The 25,377-nt window shown below is 42.8% G+C and overlaps 1 protein-coding gene across 1 annotated transcript in view; it reads left to right on the forward strand.

Moving 5' to 3' along the window:
- Positions 1-25,186, forward strand: part of NPSR1 (neuropeptide S receptor 1) — a 149,143-nt gene extending 123,957 nt beyond the window's left edge. The window contains 6 exon segments of the mRNA XM_036101046.2: positions 6,540-6,556; positions 6,559-6,615; positions 19,324-19,382; positions 19,384-19,411; positions 24,054-24,234; positions 25,096-25,186. Of these exon segments, the coding sequence (XP_035956939.2) occupies positions 6,540-6,556; positions 6,559-6,615; positions 19,324-19,382; positions 19,384-19,411; positions 24,054-24,234; positions 25,096-25,186 (433 nt within the window).
- The last annotated feature ends 191 nt before the right edge of the window (positions 25,187-25,377 follow it).

Raw genomic sequence — 25,377 nt, forward strand, 5'->3', positions numbered from 1 at the left:
ACAATATACAGTAACAGTCATTTTACAGGCAATACAATGGCACTGAACTCCTATCTTTCAATAGTTACCCTGAATGTAAATGGGCTAAATGCCCCAATCAAAAGACACAGGCTATCAGATTGGATTAAAAAACAAGACCCATTGATATGCTGTCTGCAAGAGACTCATTTTAGACCCAAAGACACCCCCAGATTGAAAGTGAGGGGGTGGAAAACCATTTACCATGCTAATGGACACCAAAAGAAAGCTGGGGTGGCAATCCTTATATCAGACAAATTAGATTTTAAACCAAAGACGGTAATAAGAGATGAGGAAGGACACTATATCATACTTAAAGGGTCTATCCAACAAGAAGATCTAACAATTGTAAATATCTATGCCCCTAACATGGGAGCAGCCAATTATATAAGGCAATTAATAACAAAAGCAAAGAAACACATCGACAACAATACAATAATAGTGGGGGACTTTAACACCCCCCTCACTGAAATGGACAGATCGTCTAAGCAAAAGATCAACAAGGAAATAAAGACTTTAAATGACACACTGGACCAAATGGACTTCACAGACATATTCAGAACATTCCATCCCAAAGCAATGGAATACACATTCTTCTCTAGTGCCCATGGAACATTCTCCAGAATAGATCACATCCTAGGTCATAAATCAGGTCTCAACCGGTACCAGAAGATTGGGATCATCCCCTGCCTATTTTCAGACCACAATGCTTTGAAACTAGAACTCAATCACAAGAGGAAAGTCAGAAAGAACTCAAATACATGGAGGCTAAAGAGCATCCTACTGAAGAATGAATGGGTCAACCAGGAAATTAAAGAAGAATTTAAAAAATTCATGGAAACCAATGAAAATGAAAACACAACTATTCAAAATCTTTGGGATACAGCAAAGGCAGTCCTAAGAGGAAAGTATATAGCAATACAAGCCTTTCTCAAGAAACAAGAAAGGTCTCAAGTACACAACCTAACCCTACACCTAAAGGAGCTGGAGAAAGAACAGCAAATAAAGCCTAAACCCAGCAGGAGAAGAGAAATAATAAAGATCAGAGCAGAAATCAATGAAATAGAAACCAAAAGAACAGTAGAACAGATCAACGAAACTAGGAGCTGGTTCTTTGAAAGAATTAACAAGATTGATAAGCCCCTGGCCAGACTTATCAAAAAGAAAAGAGAAATGACCCAAATCAACAAAATCATGAATGAAAGAGGAGAAATCACAACCAACACCAAAGAAATACAAACAATTATAAGAACATATTATGAGCAACTCTATGCCAGCAAATTAGATAACCTGGAAGTAATGGATGCATTCCTAGAGATGTATCAACTACCAAAACTGAACCAGGAAGAAATAGAACACCCGAACAGACCTATAACCACTAAGGAAATAGAAGCAGTCATCAAAAATCTCCCAAAACACAAAAGCCCAGGGCCAGATGGCTTCCCAGGGGAATTCTACCAAACATTTCAAGAAGAATTAATACCTATCCTTCTGAAACTGTTCCAAAAAATAGAAATGGAAGGAAAACTTCCAAACTCATTTTATGAGGCCACCATTACCTTGATCCCAAAACCAGACAAAGACCCCATCAAAAAGGAGAATTACAGACCAATATCCCTGATGAACATGGATGCAAAAATTCTCACCAAAATACTAGCCAATAGGATCCAACAGTACATTAAAAGGATTATTCACCACGACCAAGTTGGATTTATCCCTGGGCTGCAAGGTTGGTTCAACATCCGCAAATCAATCAACGTGATACAATACATTAACAAAAGAAAGAACAAGAATCACATGATCCTCTCAATAGATGCAGAAAAAGCATTTGACAAAGTACAGCATCCTTTCTTGATCAAAACTCTTCAGAGTATAGGGATAGAGGGTACATACCTCAATATCATAAAAGCCATCTATGAAAAACCTACAGCGAATATCATTCTTAATGGGGAAAAACTGAGAGCTTTCCCCCTAAGGTCAGGAACGCGGCAGGGATGTCCACTATCACCACTGCTATTCAACATAGTATTGGAAGTCCTAGCCACAGCAATCAGACAACAAAAAGAAATCAAAGGCATCCAAATTGGCAAAGAAGAAGTCAAACTCTCACTCTTTGCAGATGATATGATACTTTATGTGGAAAATCCCAAAGACTCCACCCCAAAACTGCTAGAACTCATACAGGAATTCAGTCAAGTGGCAGGATATAAAATCAATGCACAGAAGTCAGTGGCATTCCTATACACCAACAACAAGTCAGAAGAAAGAGAAATTAAGGAGTCGATCCCATTTACAATTGCACCCAAAACCATAAGATACCTAGGAATAAATCTAACCAAAGAGGCAAAGGATCTGTACTCAGAAAACTATAAAATACTCATGAAAGAAATTGAGGAAGACACAAAGAAATGGAAAAACATTCCATGCTCATGGATTGGAAGAACAAATATTGTGAAGATGTCAATCCTACCTAGAGCAATCTACACATTCAATGCAATCCCCATCAAAATACCATCCACTTTCTTCAAAGAAATGGAACAAATAATCCTCAAATTTGTATGGAACCAGAAAAGACCCCGCATAGCCAGAGGAATGTTGAAAAAGAAAAGCAAAGCTGGCGGCATCACAATTCCAGACTTCCAGCTCTACTACAAAGCTGTCATCATCAAGACAGTATGGTACTGGCACAAAAACAGACACATAGATCAATGGGACAGAATAGAGAGCCCAGAAATGGACCCTCAACTCTATGGTCAACTAATCTTTGACAAAGCAGGAAAGAATGTCCAATGGAAAAAAGACAGTCTCTTCAACAAATGGTGTTGGGAAAATTGGACAGCCACATGCAGAAGAATGAAACTGGACCATTTCCTTACACCACACACAAAAATAGACTCCAAATGGTTGAAAGACCTCAATGTGAGACAGGAGTCCATCAAAATCCTAAAGGAGAACACAGGCAACAACCTCTTCGACCTCAGCCGCAGCAACTTCTTCCTAGAAACATCGCCAAAGGCAAGGGAAGCAAGGGCAAAAATGAACTCTTGGGACTTCATCAAGATAAAAAGCTTTTGCAAAGCAAAGGAAACAGTCAACAAAACCAAAAGACAACTGACAGAATGGGAGAAGATATTTGCAAATGACATATCAGATAAAGGGCTAGTATCCAAAATCTATAAAGAACTCATCAAACTCAACACCAAAAGAACAAAGAATCCAATCAAGAAATGGGCAGAAGACATGAACAGACATTTTTCCAAAGAAGACATCCAAATGGCCAACAGACACATGAAAAAGTGTTCAATATCGCTCGGCATCAGGGAAATCCAAATCAAAACCTCAGTGAGATACCACCTCACACCAGTCAGAATGGCTAAAATTAACAAGTCAGGAAATGACAGATGTTGGCGGGGATGCGGAGAAAGGGGAACCCTCCTACACTGTTGGTGGGAATGCAAGCTGGTGCAGCCACTCTGGAAAACAGTATGGAGGTTCCTCAAAAAGTTGAAAATAGAGCTACCATATGATCCAGCCATTGCACTACTGGGTATTTACCCCAAAGATACAAAAGTAGGGACCCGAAAGGCTACGTGCACCCCGATGTTTATAGCAGCAATGTCCACAATAGCCAAACTGTGGAAAGAGTCAAGATGTCCATCAACAGATGAATGGATAAAGAAGATGTGGTATATATATACAATGGAATATTATGCAGCCATCAAAAGGAATAAGATCTTGCCATTTGCAACGACGTGGATGGAACTGGAGGGTATTATGCTGAGCGAAATAAGTCAAACAGAGAAAGACATGTATCATATGACCTCACTGATATGAGGAATTCTTAATCTCAGGAAACAAACTGAGGGTTGCTGGAGTGGGGGGTGGGGTGGGAGGGATGGGGTGACTGGGTGATGGACACTGGGGAGGGTATGTGTTCTGGTAAGCGCTGTGAATTGTGCAAGACTGTTGAATCTCAGATCTGTACCTCTGAAACAAATAATGCAATATATGTTAAGAAAGAAAAAAAGAAGAAGAAGAATGTAGCAGGAGGGGAAGAATGAAGGGGGGGAAATCGGAGGGGGAGAAGAACCATGAGAGACGATGGACTCTGAAAAACAAACTGAGGGTTCTAGAGGGGAGGGGGTTGGGAGGATGGGTTAGCCTGGTGATGCGTATTGAGGAGGGCACGTTCTGCATGGAGCACGGGGTGTTATGCACAAACAATGAATCATGGAACACTAAATCTAAAACTAATGATGTAATGTATGGGGATTAACATAACAATAAAAAAATTAAAAAAAAAAAAAAGAAACAAGGAAGAAGAAGGAGACAAATATAATTCAGAGATTTCTCTGATGCATAACTGTTCTGCTCTGAGCAGTGGCCTGATTTGGGTAATAAAGGGACACCCTACTTATTAGGAGTTGCTTTCCCCTTGCCCGATGGATCCTAAGGAGATGAGGCAGAGATGACTTAGTCCCAAACCCCTAACACATAAGACCTTCCTTAATTTTCCATTGTGTATATGGCTGATGGCCAATAAATATTTGAATTATTGATTGATTTAGCACTGGGATTGCAATTCTAATACATAATTAATGTTTCATACTGGCTGTAGCCTTTCCTTGTAGTTCATTTACCTGGGGAAAAAGTTTCTCTGCTGTAACAAATGTCCAACTTAAGGTAAAGAATAGACTCACAAGTAATTTTTTCCTCATTTCTTCTTTAATGTAGACATGCAAATCCCAGAAAAATCCCTGGGCAGGTATATGCAAAGAACTGGGGATGTTCCAAAAAGACTCCAAGCTCACCTGGAGCACTCAGAGGGGTTCACTAAGCAAGAATGGGAAAAGCAATAAGGAGCAGAAGGTTTTTAACACAGTCATTAATTAGGTTATATTCTAAAGATCATTAAAAATAATTAGTGCTTCGTCAGCCACTGCAGACCAGGCCTCTGATTTTGTTTTAACCAGTAAATCTCAAGAGGGAAGTTTGTGCTATTCTAAAGTAAAGCAACGCTTTGTCCCAAAGTTTTTAGTTGAGGTTCTTAATATATTGGAAGCATCACGTAACTAACTAAAGAAGAGTATAAATTTTTATATTTATCAAAGGGGACAAAAGACAAAATTTCCTGATGCTTTTGAGTCATTAACACTTTGTTTTCCTGTTAGGTATAGATTATGTCATGCTACAGTAGGTTTGATATTACGTGAAAAATGGGGAAGAAAGAGGAGAAAGAAAATGACATTTATTGAGTCTCTGCTAATTTCCAAGCACTGTGCTTGGCATTTTCAATGTTGTCACATTGGATCCAAAAAAAAAAATTCATAAGAAGTTTGTGTTATTAACTCCATTTTAGTGTCAACAGAGGCCCAGTGCCTTAGTCTGTTTTGGCTTCTGTAACAAAATATTACAGACTGGGTGGTTTGTAAACAACAGAACTTCAGTTCTCACAGTGCTGGAGGCTGGCAGTCCAAGAACAGGGCACCAGCATGGTCAGATTCTGGTGACAGCTCTCTTCTGGGCAGCCGAATTCTCCTTGTGTCCTCACATGGCGGAGGAGGCTAGGGAGCTCTGTGGGGTGTCTTTTATAAGAGCACTCATGGCCTAATCACCTCCCATAGGCTCCACCTCCTACTACTATCACCATGGTCATTTACATTTCAACATATAAATTTAGGGGTGGTGATGCAAACATTCAGCCTGTATCAGTCAGTATATTGCTTATCTATTGCTGGGTAACAAATTATCATGAACCTGGTTACTTAAAACAACATACATTTATTATCTCCAGGGTCTGTGGGTCAGGAGTCTGGACATGGCTTAACTGGGCATGGCTTACTTCTGCTTAAGCAAGGCAACCAACAAGGTGTCTGCCAGGGCTGGGGTATCATCAGAGGCTCAACTGGGGAAGGATCTTCTTTCAGGCTCCCGGGGGTTCTTGGCAGAATTAATTTTCTGCTGTAGTACTCATGGTAGCAACAGAGAGAGACACTAGCAAGACAGGCATTACAATCTTACACGATCACAGACATTTATCACCTTCAGCCCAATGCAAGGATTAGAAGCCAGTCACAGTTCCCACCACACTCAAGGTGGGGGGGATATCACAAAGGTATGAACACCAGAGGCAGGAATCATGGGGCCACATTAAAGAATGTCTAAGGTCAAGGTCATACAACCAGCAAGCAGTAAAGCTGGTTACAAATAAAAATATTTCCGATCCCAAACCCTAAGTTTGGATTCTAATCTCACCTCTACCTCTAACCATATGAGTTATCTTGGAGAACCATTTCACTTCACCAGATTCTAGCCTCCTCAGTTAAAAGAGAGGTAGCTGTAACATGCTGGGATTCTATAATCAGCAAGGATAGGGACCAGGCATGGTTTAGAGACCCCCCCCTCCCCCCGGCCATACTTCACACTCAGGTAACTGGGAGTGGTCCTCTGTGTGTGTCCTCACAGTCCTCACAGTAGGGACCCACCAGCCATGTTAGTATTACTTCTGGTCCTTTCCACAGTGCCATCTATGCCATTGTGATCGAACCATTTGGATTAAGAGCAAAGCCCACGAGACCGTGATCTCCAACTGCTTGGGTAAGTCTCTAATCGGCATTACCCAACTCTTGGGTAATTTTGCTTCTGTAGTGGTTTTTCTCTAGCAAATCAGAGCTTGGGCTTTGCCTGAATACAACAAGCCTGCACTCTTCTATCAGGACCCAGCTAGCAGATCAGACCCACCAAAGGCTCTCCTGGCAGGTACTGCTTCTTCCATGTGACCTCCCTGAAGACTCAAGAAGAAAGAGGAGGGGTGGACTTTGGGTGCCAGGATCCAAAGGTCGCCCCGGTTTCTTAGGCCTGGCAAAGAGGAACACCCTGGAAGACACTGGGGTGAAAAGAGGTCTGTCCAAGGAGGACACATTCAGTGACGTGTGAGCGTAGACATTTCTACTTGGCTTGAATTTACAGATGGAGAAAACTGCCATCCATCCATAGAACAATCCTGGACCCTAAGCCAGGCAAAGCATGGTCAATGCTTTCCCAACACACCATCTCACCCCAGAATGAGCCTGAGACCACTCACAATAGCCCTTCCCCAAATTCTGCATCAGTAAACCTTAGTGCGGAGCACCTCCCCCACGGCAGGCACTGGGCCCTGGAGGCCTACCCTGCCTCCCAGGCCCCCACTGCTGCACCTGCCGGAGACCAACCTGGAGAGAACGCAGTGAACCACATGCCAGAAAGAGAGGGGCCAGGGCTCCTGGTTTTCTATTTATTATAATGCGACTAGTTCTCTGCTCAGGCTCCCCACCTCCTCCCATTCCTAGTACACGCATGCACACATGCACCCCTTCACACACCCAGTCTCTCACACCCACACTTACATGCTTATACACACCCACACATACACACTCCCTCACACGCACTCACATGAGGACAGCGGGCTATAACACGGAGGTCTGGAATACAAAAGGCTGGTTTCTGTTCCAGATGTGCCACCGAGAGCTGTGCCACCTTGCAAAGTCATCTAACCTCTCTGGCCTTCATGAGCTTAAAATACGGGGACAGCCTAAATGGTCTCGAAGCTTCCTCTTTTCAGACTGTTGAGCTAGTACCTTTACTGGACCAAGACCATGCTCATTTTTCTCCCCTTTGAAGCTTCTTCTCCCAGTGTGACGGAGGGAAAGTCATAAAGATTCCCAAGTGGGCACTAATCATCTGTGTCCCTTCTCTAGGAGAATTGGTAGAGACGTGTAAGTCTGGGTGTCTTCATCTGAATTCAGTTCAGTTCTGCTCTGTCCGCCACATGTCAGCAGTGGTACAAAGGCCTGGGAATGCCTGGGGAAATTTTCAAATGCGCCCATACCTGGAGACCACTGCCCGAGAGATTCTGATTCACTCTGTTTGGAGTGAGGTCTGGCATCGTTACTTTGGGAAAGCTCTTCAGATGATTTTAATGTGCAACCAGGTTTGACAACCTCTCCTCCAGTGGGAGACGCAGTTCCAGGCAGCCGACTCCCACGGTGACTAACGACAGTAGCCCAGATGTGTGTGCAGGCTGCTCAGAAATCTTCCACCCATGGAATACCTCTCATTCAACTTGTGACTCATTCCGGCTTCCACGCAGATCCTCCACACAGACTCCCTCACACCAGTCTAGTCTCTGCACCCTGGTTTTTCTAGAAGAACAAGAGCAATCCAAAAGAATAAATACAAATGCATTCATTTTATTCATCGTGAGTGGCTTTGGTTAAAAGTCAGAATATTTGTCTGAAAAAAAAAATGGAGGAGGATGTCCTTCCTCTATCAGATATCAAATAAATATATTAAATACTATAATTGTTGAAATAGGGTATCCCTATCAAAGAATTACATGAAGAGGGGACTAGAACAGAACAGAAGCTCTAAAGGAAACCTTATGAATTTAGGGTATGATAAAGTGCTTCAAATTGATAGAGTAGTAGAAATTGTTTGGTAATTAGTGTTGAGACAATTTATTTGGAAATAAATACACTATAGTCCTACCTCATACGCCACAAGGAAATAAACTTTTTTAAAGATTTAAATCTAAGAGAGAGAGAATGGAAAGAAAATATAAGAATCATTGTTTATAATCAGGAAAAATGGGAAAAGTTCTGAATACCTGCAATGAGGGATCAAGTATAATTATATAGACATACAATCAAATACTACAGCTGTAAAAAGTATTGTGTTGTATACTTATTGCAATAGAAAGATGTCTATTATGTATCAGATTAAGAAGGAGAAAGTGATATCACTTTTATAAATATATGAATATATAATAAATATTAGAATATGCATGTGCATATACAGATAGATGATAGCTAGCTGGATAGATGGATGAATAGATAGATAGATAGACAGATAGATAGATGATAGATAGATAGATGATAGATAGATAGAGATATATAGATATAGATATATCATAAACTGATGAATCCTTAAACATTCAAAACTTACATTCTCAGTGAATGGGTAATGACCAAGATCAGATGAATCCTGATATATAGGTAGGATGCAGAAGCTACAAGCAATAGGGAAGTACCCAGAGGTTGCTATGAGTGATACAAAAAATGCCTCTGCCTGCCCTCAGATATCTCCCTGCTGAGCCTTCTATGATGCCTGAAATTTAAACCAATGGAATCAGTCCTTTTTCATTAAGGTACTATCTCTAGGAGAACCCAGGAGCAGTACATTTGTAGCCTGGGTTGAGTAATGTGCACTATACAAGCATATACTGATCAAGTTGTCACTTAGAGTGCATGACCCTGATTTGATGGTGGACAGATCAAGTGTGGTGGGACCAGAGGGTTTGGGAAGGTCCAGAGCTTTGGGTTTGAAGGGGAACAAAGTAAAAAGGGGGGTTTCTTAGTCTGTTCAGGCTGCCATAACAAACTGCCATAGACTGAGTGGCTTAAACAACAGAAATTCATTTTATCACAGTTCTAGAGGCTGGGAAGTCCAAGATCAAGGTGCTGGTTGATTCTATTCCTGGTGAGAGCCTATTCCTAGCTTGTAGATGGCTGCCGCATCCCTCTTGTTGTGTCCTCATATGGGGGTGGGTGGAGATTGAGAGAGAAAGAGCACCTGCTCTGGTGTCTCTTCTTGTAAGGGCACTAATCCCATCATGAGGGCTCCACGCCCATGACCTCATCTAACTCTAATCACCTCCCAGAGGCCCCATCTCTAAATACCATCACACTGGGGATTAGGGCTTCAGCATATGCCTTTGGGGAGGACACAAACACTTAGTCCATAAAAAGAGAGAATCAGAAAAAAAAGACACTGTGGAAATAATTGAAGACCAACCAAATGAGAATAGACAAATGCTGTTTATCCAGAGCTTGCGAAAGAGTCATTGCAAGGGAGTCAGCCACCATGCCTTACATATTGGCAGAGACTCAAAAGCAAGCAGAGGAGTGGGAAAGCTTTATAGTGGAAAAAGGGAAGACTTCAGCTGTGCCCTGGCTGGTGACTATTGGCATGGGAAGCTGCAGGTAGGCTAAGTAGAAGCATGGCATCCCATGTGGTTGGTTAGGGGTATATATTTGGCTTCCTCTGATTGGTTTTAAGTTGAAAACAGGGACAAAAACTAAAGAAGCTGTCAGTCATTAATCAAGTGTTGACCGTTTGGGGTAGATTTTTACAGGTCTTACTGGACAGGGGGAGAGAGACTGACTTGCCACAAATTTGACTTGTACACAGTAGGTTGGCCTTCTGGCCTGATTACTATAGATAATGGGTTGGTTTCCTGGCCTGGTTGCTGCAGAGTGTGGGTCAGGGCTCTGTTTTTATACATGGTCTGGCCATGATCCATTTGTTTATTCAGTCTATCAACACAAGCTGGCGAGACAGAGGAACAGACAGAACCTCTCCTGCCAGCCACTTCACTAAGTTCTTTCCATACTGTATCTTCTTGAATCCGTACACAACGCTGCAAGGCGCATTATCATCTCTTTTACAAATGGAGGACAGGCGTGAAGGTTAAGCACATATGATTGACCAGAAAGCCTGTTTTCTCCCCAATACCAGGCTGCCTCTCAGAAAGAAGGACACTGAAGAAAGGGAGGTGGTAAATGACTGACACACACACACACACACACACAAAAGAGCTCAAAGTGAAAAAACCCAAACCCTGGCTCTTTGGCATGGCTTCTCTTCCACCTGACTCCCTAGAGTTTTGCCTTGAGAGCGCTATTCTGGCCCCAGCCCCTGAAGTATTTTGATTTGAAGTCTTTAAAATCTAAAAGGTGGCCACCACTGGTCAAGGGCCCAATTTTATCTCGGTAGGCTGAGGCCTTCCTATACTGCAGATTTAAATCAGGTTGGTTTAAACCCCTGTCCCGTGCTTCTTGCCAGTTCCAGGAGGCTGGCGTGTCCTGTGCTCTCCCCCTGAGCTATCACATTCACCTACCCCTCCTCAGAGTGCTCTTCTGTTCCCTCTGCTCCTGGCCCAGCAAGCATGGGATCCACATCACTTTCCTTGAGTTTATCACTCCCAAGAGTAAATAAAGCAAATGTTGAGGTGATGAAAGTTTTCCACATCCTATCAGCTGCCCCCCACCCTTTTCCAGCAGGCTTTTCACCACTGTGGTTGGGCTCTGTCTCTCTCCAGAGTCCCCCATATCTCCCTGCTACTAGAATTTCCAGTCCCTAAACTACTGGCTTCCCCTGTCCTCCAGTCTCTGAAATAGTACAAAGCCACATAGAGAGCAGTTTTCCCACTGGTATACAATATGTTATTACCCTCCCCAAAGGCGAAAATGGCTACAGTCAATTTTTATTCTTTAATACAAGTCTACATCTCCATTACTGGTATTTTTTTAGTTGTCCATATTAACACCAGTGAGCCCCTTCTAGAATGAGGAGCAGATAGTAGTGTCAAAAGCCCATGTACTCTCTGTATCTGATTCATAAATGGAACTCACCTGATTTTCTATTTGTTATTACAGCCAGGCAGCTATGGAGTTGGCTGGTAAATAGATCTCCAGTGGTGTTAGCATGCCAGGATTATTGCTCATCAACAAGGGGACATCGGCAATGATTAGTATGAACAGAAGCACACTGTGTAAATACAGGCTGCAAAAATCCAAGCTCTCATTCGTTTATGAACCACTCTTCTTACCGGCAAGTATGTCTGTTTTCTCTACCTCAAAGGAGGACAGAAAGAAAAGAAAAAGAACTATTTAATAAATGATCTAAATACTTTCCCACAAACAAGTGCGGAAAGCAAGAAGTAGTGGGGATGAGATTTTCAATATTATAGGGAATCTTTCATAAACAGGCATGCTTTTGATGCCTAGGGGTATCTACTTCTGTAAAATAGAGCATTTAACTGCATAGGGACGGGAGATGCCGAGGTGCGGCCACAGAACGCGCAAACCTATCTGCGCCTGACTGCATTCGGCCATTGTGCCTTGGGAGACGTGGTACGATCCATGGCACGTCCAAACTGCATTTCAAATTAAGTGAGTCAGAATGAGGTGGATAAAAAAGCTTTGGATTAGGGACTGGGTTAGAGTCCTCTTCATTTCTAGCTAAGTGCATTTAAGATAAGCCCATTAACTGCCCTGAGTACCTTTCTTCATCGGAAAATGTAGGCAAAATGGCTTCTCTACCTATAACAACATATAGCAAAAGACATAAAGAACTTCATGGAAAAAAAAGTAGAAAGATATAAATAAATGAAGCTTATGACAAGTTCATGGATAGTAAGATTCAATAGCTTGAAGATGTCAATTCTCCCCAACAATCTACAGATTAATGCAGTTCCTGTCAAAATTAAAATGGGACATTTTATTGAGCTTGACAAACCAATTTTAAAATATACGGGGAAATTTCGAGAGCCAAGAATAGCCAAGACACTCCTGGAGAACTAGAACAAAGTAGGGGAGGTTTACTGTATTCAATATTAAAATCTATCATAAAGTCAGAGTGATTAATAGAGTATGGAAGTGACACAATACAATAGACAAATAGAAAATGAAACAACCTCAAAACAGAACCTACACGTATATGAAAACTTGATCTATGTCAGAAGATCATAGGGAAAGAAATAAAACTGGCTCTTTACCTCAATTTATAGGCAAAAACAAATTCCAGGTGAATTGGAGACTGAAATTTTGTTAACTTTAAGCAGAGCAAAGAGCAATTTTATTTAAGTAAAAAATGTATTTATTCGTGAACAGCAAAGAAATTGCAGTTCGGGACAAGCAAGGTATGGCGAACCTTAGGCAAGTCTAAAGAGAAGAAGGGAAGGTGAGCTTTTATTAGGTTTTATTAGGTTTTATGAGGAACCTGGGGAGGGCTGTTCTGAACAAAAGGTCACTGGAGAACGAGAGTTCCAGGTGGCGATGGTTTCTCACTGGCAGCAGGTGGTGGTTGGTGCCTTGGTGCTGGAGCAGGGAGGGATCTTCCTTACTTTTCTTAAAGGCAGGAGACAAATTCCTGTGTGAAAAGTGAGCTCCCTTGTCAAAATGATTCTGTTTCTTCTTTCTGTTGGTTGGGCAGCCTGCAGGGAGTGGTACGTGCGAGTGAGCACCTCACTTCTGACTCTGTTTTAAGTGAGGTTTCCTTTATGTTCAGGATATATAAAACTTTTCAAAGAAAATGTAGGGTGATACCTTTATGACACTGGGATAAGGAAGGACTTCTTAAACAAGATCCAAACAAGATCTTTTATGTTAAATCGTAAAAGAAATGATAGATAAATTTGACTCTGTTAATATTTAAAAAGTCAAGTACAAAGTGGGAGAAGTTATAAAAAGATGAATATAATAAATAAGTCACAGAGATGAAAAGTACAGCATAAGGTATATAATTAATAATGTGATAACATTGTATGGTGACAGATGGTGACCACACTTAGCATGGTGAGCACTGAGTAATGGATAGAATTGTTGAATCAGTATGTTGTTCACTTGAAACTCTTATAACATTGTATGCTGATTATACTTCAATTTTAAAAAACATATACAACAACAACAAGAGATAAATAGAAAAAAATCAGCAATACACAAACAGGCATTTCACAGAAGGGAAAAAAAAAGGAATGGCCAAAACTAAGATTCTCAACCTCATTGATGATCAGGAAGATGCACATTTAAACCTCAGTTAGATACAATTTTCTACCCACAGGATTAGTAAAAATGTTAACATCTGATCTTTCGAAGTGGTGAAAAAGATATAGAGCTCATGGTTTATTTGGCAACATCATTCCTCAAAAACGTGGTAGACTTCTGATCCATTTGCTTTCAGTCAGTTTCATGTGCCAGGAACCATGTCCAAAAAGTCTTTCTTAATAAAATTCTCAGGTCTGACTTGTTTCTTTTCTTCCTCATGCCATCCCTGTCTTTAACTTAATGGAAGCTAGGTTGAAGCCATCGGAAACAATAGTCAGGAGGCCACATCCTTAGTCTCATCTTTGCCTCAGGAACGATTCTGAATGGGTCTTTGCTGGTTAAAACTTCTCAATGTTATAACTTAATTTGGGGATCAGGGTCTGCTCCATTGGCATAAGACTTGCACACTTAGAAGGTATACACATTTGCTTTAATGCTCCACTCACATTTCCAGTTTGCACCAGGTCATGCAAAGTATGTATCTGTTACTATCAGGGGCCAGAAAGCAATGGACACTTGCAACTCTATGAGATCCCAAATTGTAAGACTTTCTTTAACTTCCTGCCATTTTTGTTCATAAACCAACCAACTCTTGTCTGAATTCATCTCTTTTTTCTAATACCTTGCTAAACACAGCTGGTAGCAATCAACATACACTATTAACATTCTATTTACCAACTGTGATGGCTAATTTTATGTGTCAACTTGAATGAGCTAAAGGATGCCCAGATAGCTGGCAAAACACTATTTCTGGGTATCTGGAAGGCATTTCTAGAAGCGTTTGAATCGGTAGACTAAGTAAAGATGTTCTCACCAATGTGGTAGGCATCATCCAATCTGTTGAAGGCCTGAATAGAACAAAAAGACAAAGGAAGGGTAAATTTGCTTGAGCTGGGACATCCATCTTCTCCTGTCCCTGGACATCAGCACTCCTGTTCCTGGGGCCTTGGGCTAGGACCAGGATTTACACGATTGACTGCCCGAGTCTCCAGCCATTGTGCTCAGACCTACACAAACATCTTCCTTGGGTCTCATGATTTGTACTTGGACTTAATTATACCACCAGCTTTCCTAGTTCTCCAGCTTAAAGACAGCAAATTGTGGGACTTCTCAGCCTCCACAATTTTGTGAGCTAATTCCTATAATACATTTCCTTTTATGTATATCTCTATGTATTTCCTATTGGTCCCATTTTCTGGAGAGCCCTGACTGCTAACCCAGCCTTGTCCTATGGGCTCCAGGCTCAGTAGGCACACAATTTGACTTCCCAGGCATCGTATGTGATGGTTCTATGAAATGGATCTCTAGTGTCCCAGCTTCCAATATCAATTTCCTTGCCACCTGCTGCCAGCCCACAGGCCAATGCCACATGTTTTTGATTTTTGTTATGATAGAATTGCATATGAGATACCAACTTCTGCTTCAGTTAAGGAAACACTAGCTGCTATATCAAAGAAACCCCCAAATACAGTAGCCTTAACAAAGTAGAACTTTGTTTCTTGTTTAAAGTCCAATCGACAGTAAAAGTCAAAGGGAAGGGCCCTGCTCCACACAGTCATTCAGAAACCCAAGCAGGTGAAGATTCTGCCGCACTTAACAGAAGGCTGTAAGATATCCTTCAGCATCAACATCCAACAGTCAGGGGTGGAAGGAAGAGAGAGAGGAGGATTACTCAGGTGGTTTATCTGAGCCAGGCCTGAGAATAGTGTCCATGGATTCTTCCCATATTCCCATAGGTAGAGCTTAGTCATATGACTACACGCCGCTGAAAAGAAAAGGCTTGCTGGACAGCTCACCTGTCTCTGCCACAGTTATTTTAGGTCTGCCAGGCTTCCTGGTTCCACCTGAGCTGAGGAGCTGAGGAACAGAAAAAGCTGTGAGGTAGGTGAGTTAGGTCATACCTCCTCATATCTAGCTATGACCTCTGGTTTGTTAGAGGGTCAAAAAAACCCCAAGGGAAGGTAGTGGTCAAAATCCCATAGCTAAGCAGATGAGACCTAATGCACTAGAAATATTTAACACTGAGGTTATATTTGTAGATAAACAAGCTATCAATGATCGGAAATCAAAAATTAATTTCAAATTTTTAAAAATTTTACAATTCGGGCATGACTGTTAAAAACGTTTAAATTTTTAAAATCAACCCAAAATACATAGACTTCCCAATATGTGAAAAAATATTTATTTTAAGACATCCCCGGGTAGATTTCCTTGTTACAAACAAATCACCTGCGCTCATTATAAGCCCAGAGATGACATAGTCCCCTCCCGACCAGGAATAAATTCTGTCTCATTTAAAAATCCCAAGATACCAATTGCTCCCCTTCAGGCACTCAGTTCACAAAAACAATGGATTCCCAGCGGCTCAGCAAGGGGCATGAAGCATGGCGAGGTAAGGAGCAGGAACTGGCCCCTTGGAGACTAAATGGACAGTGTGGGCCCCCACTAGGGTTGCATCCGTGAATTAAGACTGCCTAAGGCAGCATGCTGCTTCCAGTCCCGAATCTAATGGACCTGCTGCCTCAAGGCTACCCCAGCTATTAATGCGCAGGGATGGCTGGATTTAACTGCTTTTTGCTCCAGCTCAGCACCAAGGCCTGGGTGGAAATAATCCTTTTATCTCCCAATAAAGGAGAATTACTGGCATTTTGTAGCTCAGTTCTTTTTGAAGAGCCATCTTTAGAAGCTGGAAGCTTTGCATTTCCTAGAGTGGTCAGATTAGAGAGTTTTTCACTGATCTCATTGGGAGATCAAAGGGCAAGTAGTTGATTATATTGTCACCCAGTTGCCCTGTGGAAAGTACTGCCAGGTTCCATTTTAAAAAGTTAGAGCACAAATGTCATTCTCAAGAACTTTTCTGAAAAACCAACCAAGTCTTCACAACCATATTGTTTCAGAGCCAGCTGTTACTCCAGCAAATGGGGATATTTTGAAAGGATATAATTTGGTCAGCTGTATTTCTTACTTGCCTCCCCTGGGTAAAATCCTTCTGGGAGAATTTTTGGATGTATATAATTCCTATATACAGATAACAATCTAAATGCAGTAATACTATCTGTTCACTTCCATAAAGGCAGTCCATATACATCCTGAAATACTATTAAAACTTTATTCATCCCAATTAGTAAAGGAATTGACATTCTCAGCATAGGGCTTGTCATCTTAAATACATTATTTTGTTTTTATCTTCAAAACTCTGGGTTTGGTGCAGGGCGCCTGGGTGGCTCAGTCGGTTAAGCGTTCAACTCTTGGTCATGATCAGATCACGATCTCAGGGTTGTGGGATCAATCGTGGGATCCAGCCCCGTGTGGGGCTCCATGCTCAGTGGAGAATTTGCTTGTAAGATTCCCTCCCTCTGCTCCTTTTAAAAAAGCCTCTGAGTTTGGTATTTTATGCCTTGTTTTTTAAACTGGGAATCTGAAGCTGGAAACGGTTGGTCGTTGCCTAAGGTTACACAGCTGGTGATTGGTAGAGCTGGAAAGTATATTCAGGTCTGACCTTGGAGCCTGTCTCCTTCCCAGGAGACCACCGTGGAAATCAGGGTTTTTCAACCTTGGCACTATTGGTGTTTGGGACTAGATAATTCTGTTTTACTCTCCTATGCATCTAAGGATGTTTAGCAGCATTCCTCACCTCTACACACTAGATGCCAATAGCAGCCCCCCTCGCCCAGCACACTGAGACAACCAAAAATGTGTCCAGACATAGGCAAATGTAACCCTCGGGGGCAAAATCGCCCCCAGCTTAACCGCTGCGGTAAATGCTTCTGCAACGTTTGCTTCCTTATGCCATGAAGTCTTGTGGTTCTGTGAAATGCACAGAATAATTTGAAGCCCTAACAGTTCCTAAGAGTGGCTTCACAAGGTATACATTAAGAAAGAAAACACCAGTTCTAATTAGCATTGCAGCTTATTGAACATAAAAGCTTCTTCCTATTATTCCTGATAACCGTTTGTCCTCTCCAGTGAGTAAATGTTCACACTGTGGAAAGACTCAGAAGATTCAGTGGTTTGCGGTCGCCTCAGAAATTCAGCCCAGACTCCCTGGGAAGACGTTCTAGATCTTTCCACTTCGGCCTCAGTTCTCCCCGCCCCCCGAAAATCAATATCCTTTTAAGCTCCAACCAAGTGAGGTGACTCCCCCATGGTCCAAATACATCTGACATTTTCTGCTTTCCACGTCTTGGGTGAGGACACTCACTCTGCTTCACGTGTCTGTCCCAATCTCACTCCCACACCCCCCAGTTCCACCTCTGGATTCTCTGCATCTGCCCTGCAGCCTTCCCCGCATAACAACGGGGGATGGCTCTCTCCCTCACAGCTGGTTTTCCTCTCCCTCATGTCAGCCAGGCTTGTCCTCACCCAGGACAGTGTGTGACCTTTCCTGCTGGACTGAAACCTCCTAGAGAACAGGAACTCTATCTTAGCCTCTTCTGTTCAGTCCTTATCTTTTGGCAGATGTGCCATGTTGGTCAGATTGGGCTGGATTAGACTGGAGAGGGTCTAGAATAATACTGCAAAGATAAACTTCAGACCAGTTTCCCTGGGATTAAAATAAATTTCAAATGTGGAATCTGAACACTGTAGTGAGGACAGGCAAGCACAGCAGTGTACAACCATCCTGCCCCACATGACAGGTGCCCCGGGTAGGCCTTTGACATGGGCCACTGCTAGGGTCGTGCTCATTGAGCCTCAATCAGTGGCATCCAGCTAAGGGTGCATGGGCTTGGCATCCCATCCCTGCTTCCCTCGCTAAGGGTGTACTGGGGCAAGGTTGCAGGCATCCACAGGAAGGGCACCTTTTCTCAATTTTCACAAAGGTGCCATATTGCCTGGCAGAAGCTCTGACAGTGAAAAAACTCTTCCACAGTGGCAAGGGACCCTGCGTCCAACATCTCCATTCCCAAATGTACCATCTACACACTCCTTTCACTAAGAGCTATCACTCTGAATTCTGTCCACCCTAATCAACTTTTATTTTACCACTACTTCTTAACTAGAGAGTGGTTTGTATTCATTGATTCAACAAATATGTATTAATCACTCACTAAGTTTAGAGGATACAGCAGTGCAGAAAACAAAGTCCCTGTCTCCATCAAGCTTATACTCTAATAGATTGGTATACACACGTACCCCTCGTGTGTTTACCATCAAACAGCCCACGTAGAATTAAATTATATATCCAGGTTCCTACTTGGGACAGGTTGTTTTGTTTTGTTTTGTTTTTCATATCCCTGGCTTGAGCTTTTGTTGAGAGTGGATCTTCTGAGTTAGATGAACGAATTAGTCTGGGGTAACTATTCTAAGAAAATGGCTTTGCCCTAAGTTCCTGAAGTGACTGGATGGGTAGCTCAGCATTGCCCCCTGGCTAATTCCAGGTCACAAGGCTAATTCCAGCTTTGGCTGATTCAGGGCATTCAGCCAAGACTCTGGAGAAAGTCTGGATGTCCCAATGCATTTGCGTTTTATATTAAGCTGCAACCTGAGCAGTTTCTAGCATCCGGCTCAAAGCCATCTTTACTCTGATAATACTCAAGGAGGTCCTCCCAGGCAGAGGTGAGCAGGATCTAAGTGGTCCCGTGATAGCTGTGGATCTAACCTGTGATGTTCCTGTTGGCAAAAACACCACTCCATTTCAGCATTCCCCATTCTGTATCTCCAGATGGAAAGCTGTGCACCAGTTACCACCGAGGGCTCAGCTCAAAGGCAAAAATCAAAGCCCATCAAGTATAGCATCGTCATCATTCTGGGTAAGCAAACTCCCTCCTTGTGTTGCAGAACTGTGTGAACATTCCAAAAGCAAGCTTGTCCCAGGAGCTGGTGGTGGAGAGCCCACACAAGAAAGGAATTTGTCTGCAGGCACTCTACCTTTGTCTGACTGGAGAGGAATGTGTGGAATTTATCCATCCACCTGTGTCTCCTTCAAGGGCAGACAGTGGTTCCCGATCCTTCCCTTTAGGACTATAGTTGCCCACCAAGACCATGGGATGTGGACAATTTGGAGAAAGTTGATTAAGTCATAACTAGCTGAATGATGCTCACAATTACCCAGTTGACCCTGTTGCATTCTCTGAGACATATTCTCCCCTAAGGCTGAAGTTTATGAGCAAAGAAAGACAGAAGTGGCATTCCATTCCTTCTGGATAATTAATTGCAGGGTCACTACAAATCCCTTCCTGATGGCCACTTGACCTTCTCCCCTTTCTCTCTACTCCTAAGACCCATAACATCACTTCATCTTAGAAAAAAAACGGTATTTCTAGAGCACATAATATGTGTCAGATTGGTGTGTATTCTTTGCTATTCTCAAACCTTCGAAGCTTCCTCCCCCTTACTCCCTCTTAGTTAATGACCTTGCTTCATATTTCACTAAGAAAATACAATATCAGAATAGAACCCCTTCATCCTCCCACCTTCGCACCCTCGACCTATCTGCTTTTCTACAATGTGCTCTGTCTTTTCTCCTATTCCGGTGGATCAACTGGCACTGCTTCTTTCTAAGCCCAGAATGATTGCTGGAGCCCCGAATCCCATTCCGTGCTACCTCCTCAAGAATTTCAGCCCTCTCGTTATCTCCCCTCCCCAACAGGTCTCCCCTTAACTGGATCGTATGCATGTAAATATTGTGCAGGAGGCCACTCGGTGAACTCCTCCGAACAGACCCACTTCACCACTCTCTTCTAACACAACTCCTCCATGTTTTACCTCTAATTCTCTGGAGCCTGTTTCCATCCACTTCCTCTCCTGTCACTCCTGAAACCACTTTCAGCAAAGTCATCTCAACCTCTAAAAGGCCAGTGTCAATTCTCAATCTTCATCTTGACTTGTAAACAACATGTAATCAGTTTCTCTTTTTAAGAACACTTCCTTTGCTTAGAAATTCTATTTATGATTTCTACTTGAGATCTTGATTTGTATTTCTGATAAGCTTATCATAGTCAACATGTCAAACCGAAAGTCTTGGCATGTTCTCCTCCCCTACACAAAGTAACTCTTCCCCCAATTGTCCCTGTTTCAGTAAATGACACCATCTTTCACCCAGTGTCTATATCAAAAACCTAAGGGTCATCTATCTGTTGTTATTCTATTTCTCAGACATCCCACATGACTAGTGCATCAGCAAGGCCTGAAGACTCTACCTGCAAAATAGCTCTCAAACCCAACCAGTCCTCACTATCTATCCAACTCCTGTCTTAGTCAAAGCTTCTACAAATTTCTGCCTGGAACATTATAACTGGTCTTCTCTTTATTCCTCTTCTGCAAAACAACCAATGTGATCTTTTAAGATTGTAAATCAGGTATCATCACTATCCTGCAAACCCACCTTTGGCTTCCCATTACATTGGAATAAAACCCTACAGTTTTATTGAGGGATAGATGTGTGATCTATCCCTCAGCCAGGTCTCCAGCCTCACTCCCAGCGCTCTCCTCCTTGCTCATTTTATCCCGGTTGCATTGGTCTTCTTGCTATTTCTTCAAAATGTCCACTTGTTTGCACCTGGGGGACCCCGTGCTGTTTCCACCACCTGAAATACTCTGCTCCAGATGGCCTGGCTCCCTCCTCACATCATTTTATTTCCCAACAGTGCTTCCTCCTCAGCCAGGCCTCCTTCACAAGTCTTAAATAGCCCTCCTCTAGTCTTTACCCGGCCGTATTTTTCTTCCTCCTCCCACTTCTACCTGAACATTTTATCTGTTGGTCTGCTTATTGTCTGTCCCCCCCACTGGTTTAAATCCATGAGAGCAATGACTTTTGCTTTTGTGTTCCTTATATTATTATCACCAAAGCCTGAAATAAGATCCCACATACACTAGGTGCTTCATTAATATTTGCTGGGAACAAATGAATTAGGATATGCAAGAAGGAAAGGGATTTGTGCGATTTTCTTTTTATGTAGCTCAAATACTTCCCTCCCTACCCCTCTGGCAGCTCCTGGGAGCCCTAAGAAAGCAGGCCTTTTGTCTTAGCTGCGTATCAGATCACCGAAATAATCAATCTCACCTTTCTGAGATGCCATTGCAAAATGCCAAACAGACCAGGCGCAGAGGGACTCAGCCAGCAGGACAGAGGCGCAAAACAGCAATGCAGGCAGAGCTGGGGCGAAAGCAGATACAACCACCGGGGCTCACAATCCTTTCCCAACAGCTGATCAAGTAGCGCAAAGATTCTCTTGCCTTCGCAGACGGTCAGAAATAGAGATACACATCCCCTGGATGTTGAGTCAGGACATAAATGTTATACATGTGTTCCAGAGCCAACATAATTATTTGTAATCAGGAACCATCTGCTCAGACCCCGAGGGTCCTTTAGTCGGAGAGCAGAGAGGCCCCCAAGAGGGTCAGCCAGTGTTAACAGCCCAGTCAGACCAAACCAGCCCTTCCTATAACAGATATCTTGGAATGCCCCTTTACCATCCTGAAATGAAATGTATAATTAATACTATCCACCTAACAAGTCTTAAAAGATCAATATGTAAGAACACAAAGGAGGACTAGAGAGAAAATAATGTATAATAAAACAGAGCAGATTTCAATATGTAAATACTTGGCCACAGCTACACCAGAAGAATAATGAAGTAGGCAGCTAGATGTAATAACAGCTACGAAGGAAAATCAATACAGGTGTGTTTTCATAAAGACATGAAAATAAAGCAACATTGCTGTCAGGGACTTGATTTTCTGAGCAGGTAAATAAATCCTGCTAAAGTTCTAAATTAGAAAAAGTAATCTTTCCTCCCTTTGCAAAGGAATTGCCTTTCTGGAAAATTCACTATTTCTTAAAAATATTTGTGTTCATATATAAAATAGAGTTAGGTTTCCAGACTGGAGTAATTATAAACAGAGTTTTCTGCTACATAAATGCTCACTTGGACATTCAAAGGACGTATGGGACATGGGTGGGATGGCCTGCCCCACACAGAAGGACTAGTATCCCTGGGCAAACCAGATTCCCCACCAACCCCACACACGCACATACATAAACATGCACATTTTTTTCAAAATGCCCCCAAAAGGCAATTTTGCCCCTTCATGCCCCAGAACCACTATTCTAGGCCAATGCTAAGCTTAACCACCAGTGCCCAGAATGCTCAGTGGTCTTTGTGTTTCAGTTGCTCCTCTTTAGTCCATTGCCAAGGCCTGGGGAATAAACACACGCCAGTCAAACAGTTACAGGGGAAAGTAGGCCCCTGCAAGCAGATGGCGAAGGAACCCTGACTTCTCTGAGGAAAAGTCCTATGGGTGAGAAAGGGGGAGAGGGAGGGTGGAGAGGATGTAGCAAGAAAGCAGAAGAGGACACATCCATGTCTAGTCAGCCCCAAGACTCTTTACCTCGGTGCATGTGGGTATTAGTCCAGTTCCCCAGAGAAAGAAGAGATATACATGTATGTAAAGAGAATTATTAGAAGGAATTGGCTCACATGATTACGGAGCTGAGAAGTCCCAGGTTCTGCAGACCCAGGAGAGCTGATGGTGTAGTTCCAGTCCGAGTCTGAGTGTGAAGGAAGGCAGGAGAAGAACGATGTCCCAGCTAAAAGGTAGTCAAGCAGACAGCATGAATCCTCTCTCACTCAGCTTTTTGTTCTATTCAAGCCTTCCAGGGATTGAAGGGGGTCACGCACATTGAAGAGGATGGTCTGCTTTTCTTAGTCTACCAATTCAAATGTTCATCTCATCCAGAAACACCGAGAAATAGTGTTTCACCAAATATCTGGGCACCCCCTGACCCAGTCAAGGTGACCCATAAAATTCACTATCATACTCTGGATCTCCCCATATACCACCCATTTCCTCTGAGGATTTGGAGACAAACAGAATCAGGGGCTCACACACAGACTGACTTGGAGAGGGGTAGAGGGCTGCTATTTTCTGGAGTGGCTGACTTAGAAATGGAAAAGAAAATTAAGAACATTGTGATGAAGCCAGATTGTGCTTTGAAAACGTTAGGCACCACCTTTTCCCCCACCATACCCTAAAACCAGGAGTCACTATTGGTCAAGATGCTTCCTGTTCTTTTGTTTTGTTTTGTTTTTTTCTCATAGAGCCTCCAAAGAGTTTTGCTGGTTTTCCTTTCACACTATGTGAGATGAGAAGCTGAGGCCATGCCGAGCAGTTCCCAACCTTTCCAATAGGACTCACAAAAGGGGTCAAATTGAACCCTCGCTTTACAAATTCACTCAACTCTAGCAACGTGTCTGTGGGCTGTGTACGCATGCATGTGTATATGTGCGTGTGTGTGAGTAAACATGACGCTAACGTTAACACACAATGTTCTAAATATTTCTGAGAGATCTCAGGTGCTAAGGAATCTCCTATTTGGAGCTCGACTTGGGGTCGCCACTGAAAGCCCCCCGGCTGAGTCTGCTACGGTGCTAACGGCTCTCTTCTCCCCAGCCTTCATCTGCTGTTAGAGTCCATACTTCTTCTTCGACATATGGGACAATTTCAGTCTTCTTCCAGACACCAAGGAACGCTTCTATGCCTCTGTGATCATTCAGAACCTGCCAGCCTTGAATAGCGCTGTCAACCCTCTCATCTACTGTGTCTTCAGCAGCTCCATCAGCTTTCCCTGCAGGTAAGGGGCACTCCTGCCTGGGCCAATGCAGATGGCCACTGTACTTGGACTCCAACATGTGTCTTTTCAGGTAATAGTTGAGATGCTTGAGGGTCAGAAAGGCTTGCTAGTGTGACAAATTCAAACCCAGGTTCAGGTCACGCTCTATGCTCTTTCTCCTATACCACCTCACCTGCGATAGCAACCATCTTAATCAGGTCATGCATAGAAGAACTTTCTTTTGCTCAGAGCTTCCCAACATGAATTTCCTCAATACGATGCTGTGGGGATAGCAGGACCCAAAGCATTATTACTATGTTATAGATAAACAGATGAAGGCTCATGAAGGTAAGTGACATTACTGAGGTTATATGAAAAGTAAGTACCAATGCTGAAATTAGATCCCTCCCACAACTACTCAGTCATTTTTGCTCTTTTGCAGCTGTTTTACTGCATAAGCTACGGAGAGTAGGTAGAGAGATCCATAGGAGATAGAATAGTAAAATGGTTTAAGGCTTGGGTTTGATGCCCGTGGCTAAGTTTCAAATCCTACCATTGCTGATTCATAGCTACGTGTTTACCTTGAGCAAGTTATTTAACTTCCATAAAACTCAGTGTCCTTGCCTATAAAATGGGGCTAGTAGCAGTGCCTACCCAGGCTCTGGTACTGACCATTGGGAAGGAGGGCTGTGAGGGGTGGGGAAGGAAGGTGTGTGTGTGGGCGGGAGGGGAGGTCGGGGGGAGGGGGTGGTATCACATGCAAAGTGCTTCAACAGTGTTTGATCCTCAATACATCCTCCATAACTATTATTGTTTAACATCCTTACTTCCCTTTTCATCAGGTCAAATTATTTCTCCCTCCCTGATTTATTCTTTCTCTAGGGAGCAAACATCACGGGATTCCAGAATGACATTCCAGGAGAGAACTCAGAGGCACGAGATGCAGGTTCTATCCAAGCCAGAATTTATCTAGACTCTGGGGCAGTAGGATTGCTAGGCCGAGCCCCATCAGCAATTCTGGATCCCTGTCACCACCTTGGGTTTGTGCATGGAGCTTGAGCTGACTTCTCCATCCTGTTCCTTCCATCACTTGGGAGATGCACAAGGCAAGCATCCTAAGGAGTGTGTGTCCCCTGCATCAGCAAGTACTGGCCAATGTGAGGT

Source organism: Halichoerus grypus, chromosome 12 (genome assembly GCF_964656455.1).
Source record: "Halichoerus grypus chromosome 12, mHalGry1.hap1.1, whole genome shotgun sequence".
Classification (NCBI taxonomy): Eukaryota; Metazoa; Chordata; class Mammalia; order Carnivora; family Phocidae; genus Halichoerus; species Halichoerus grypus.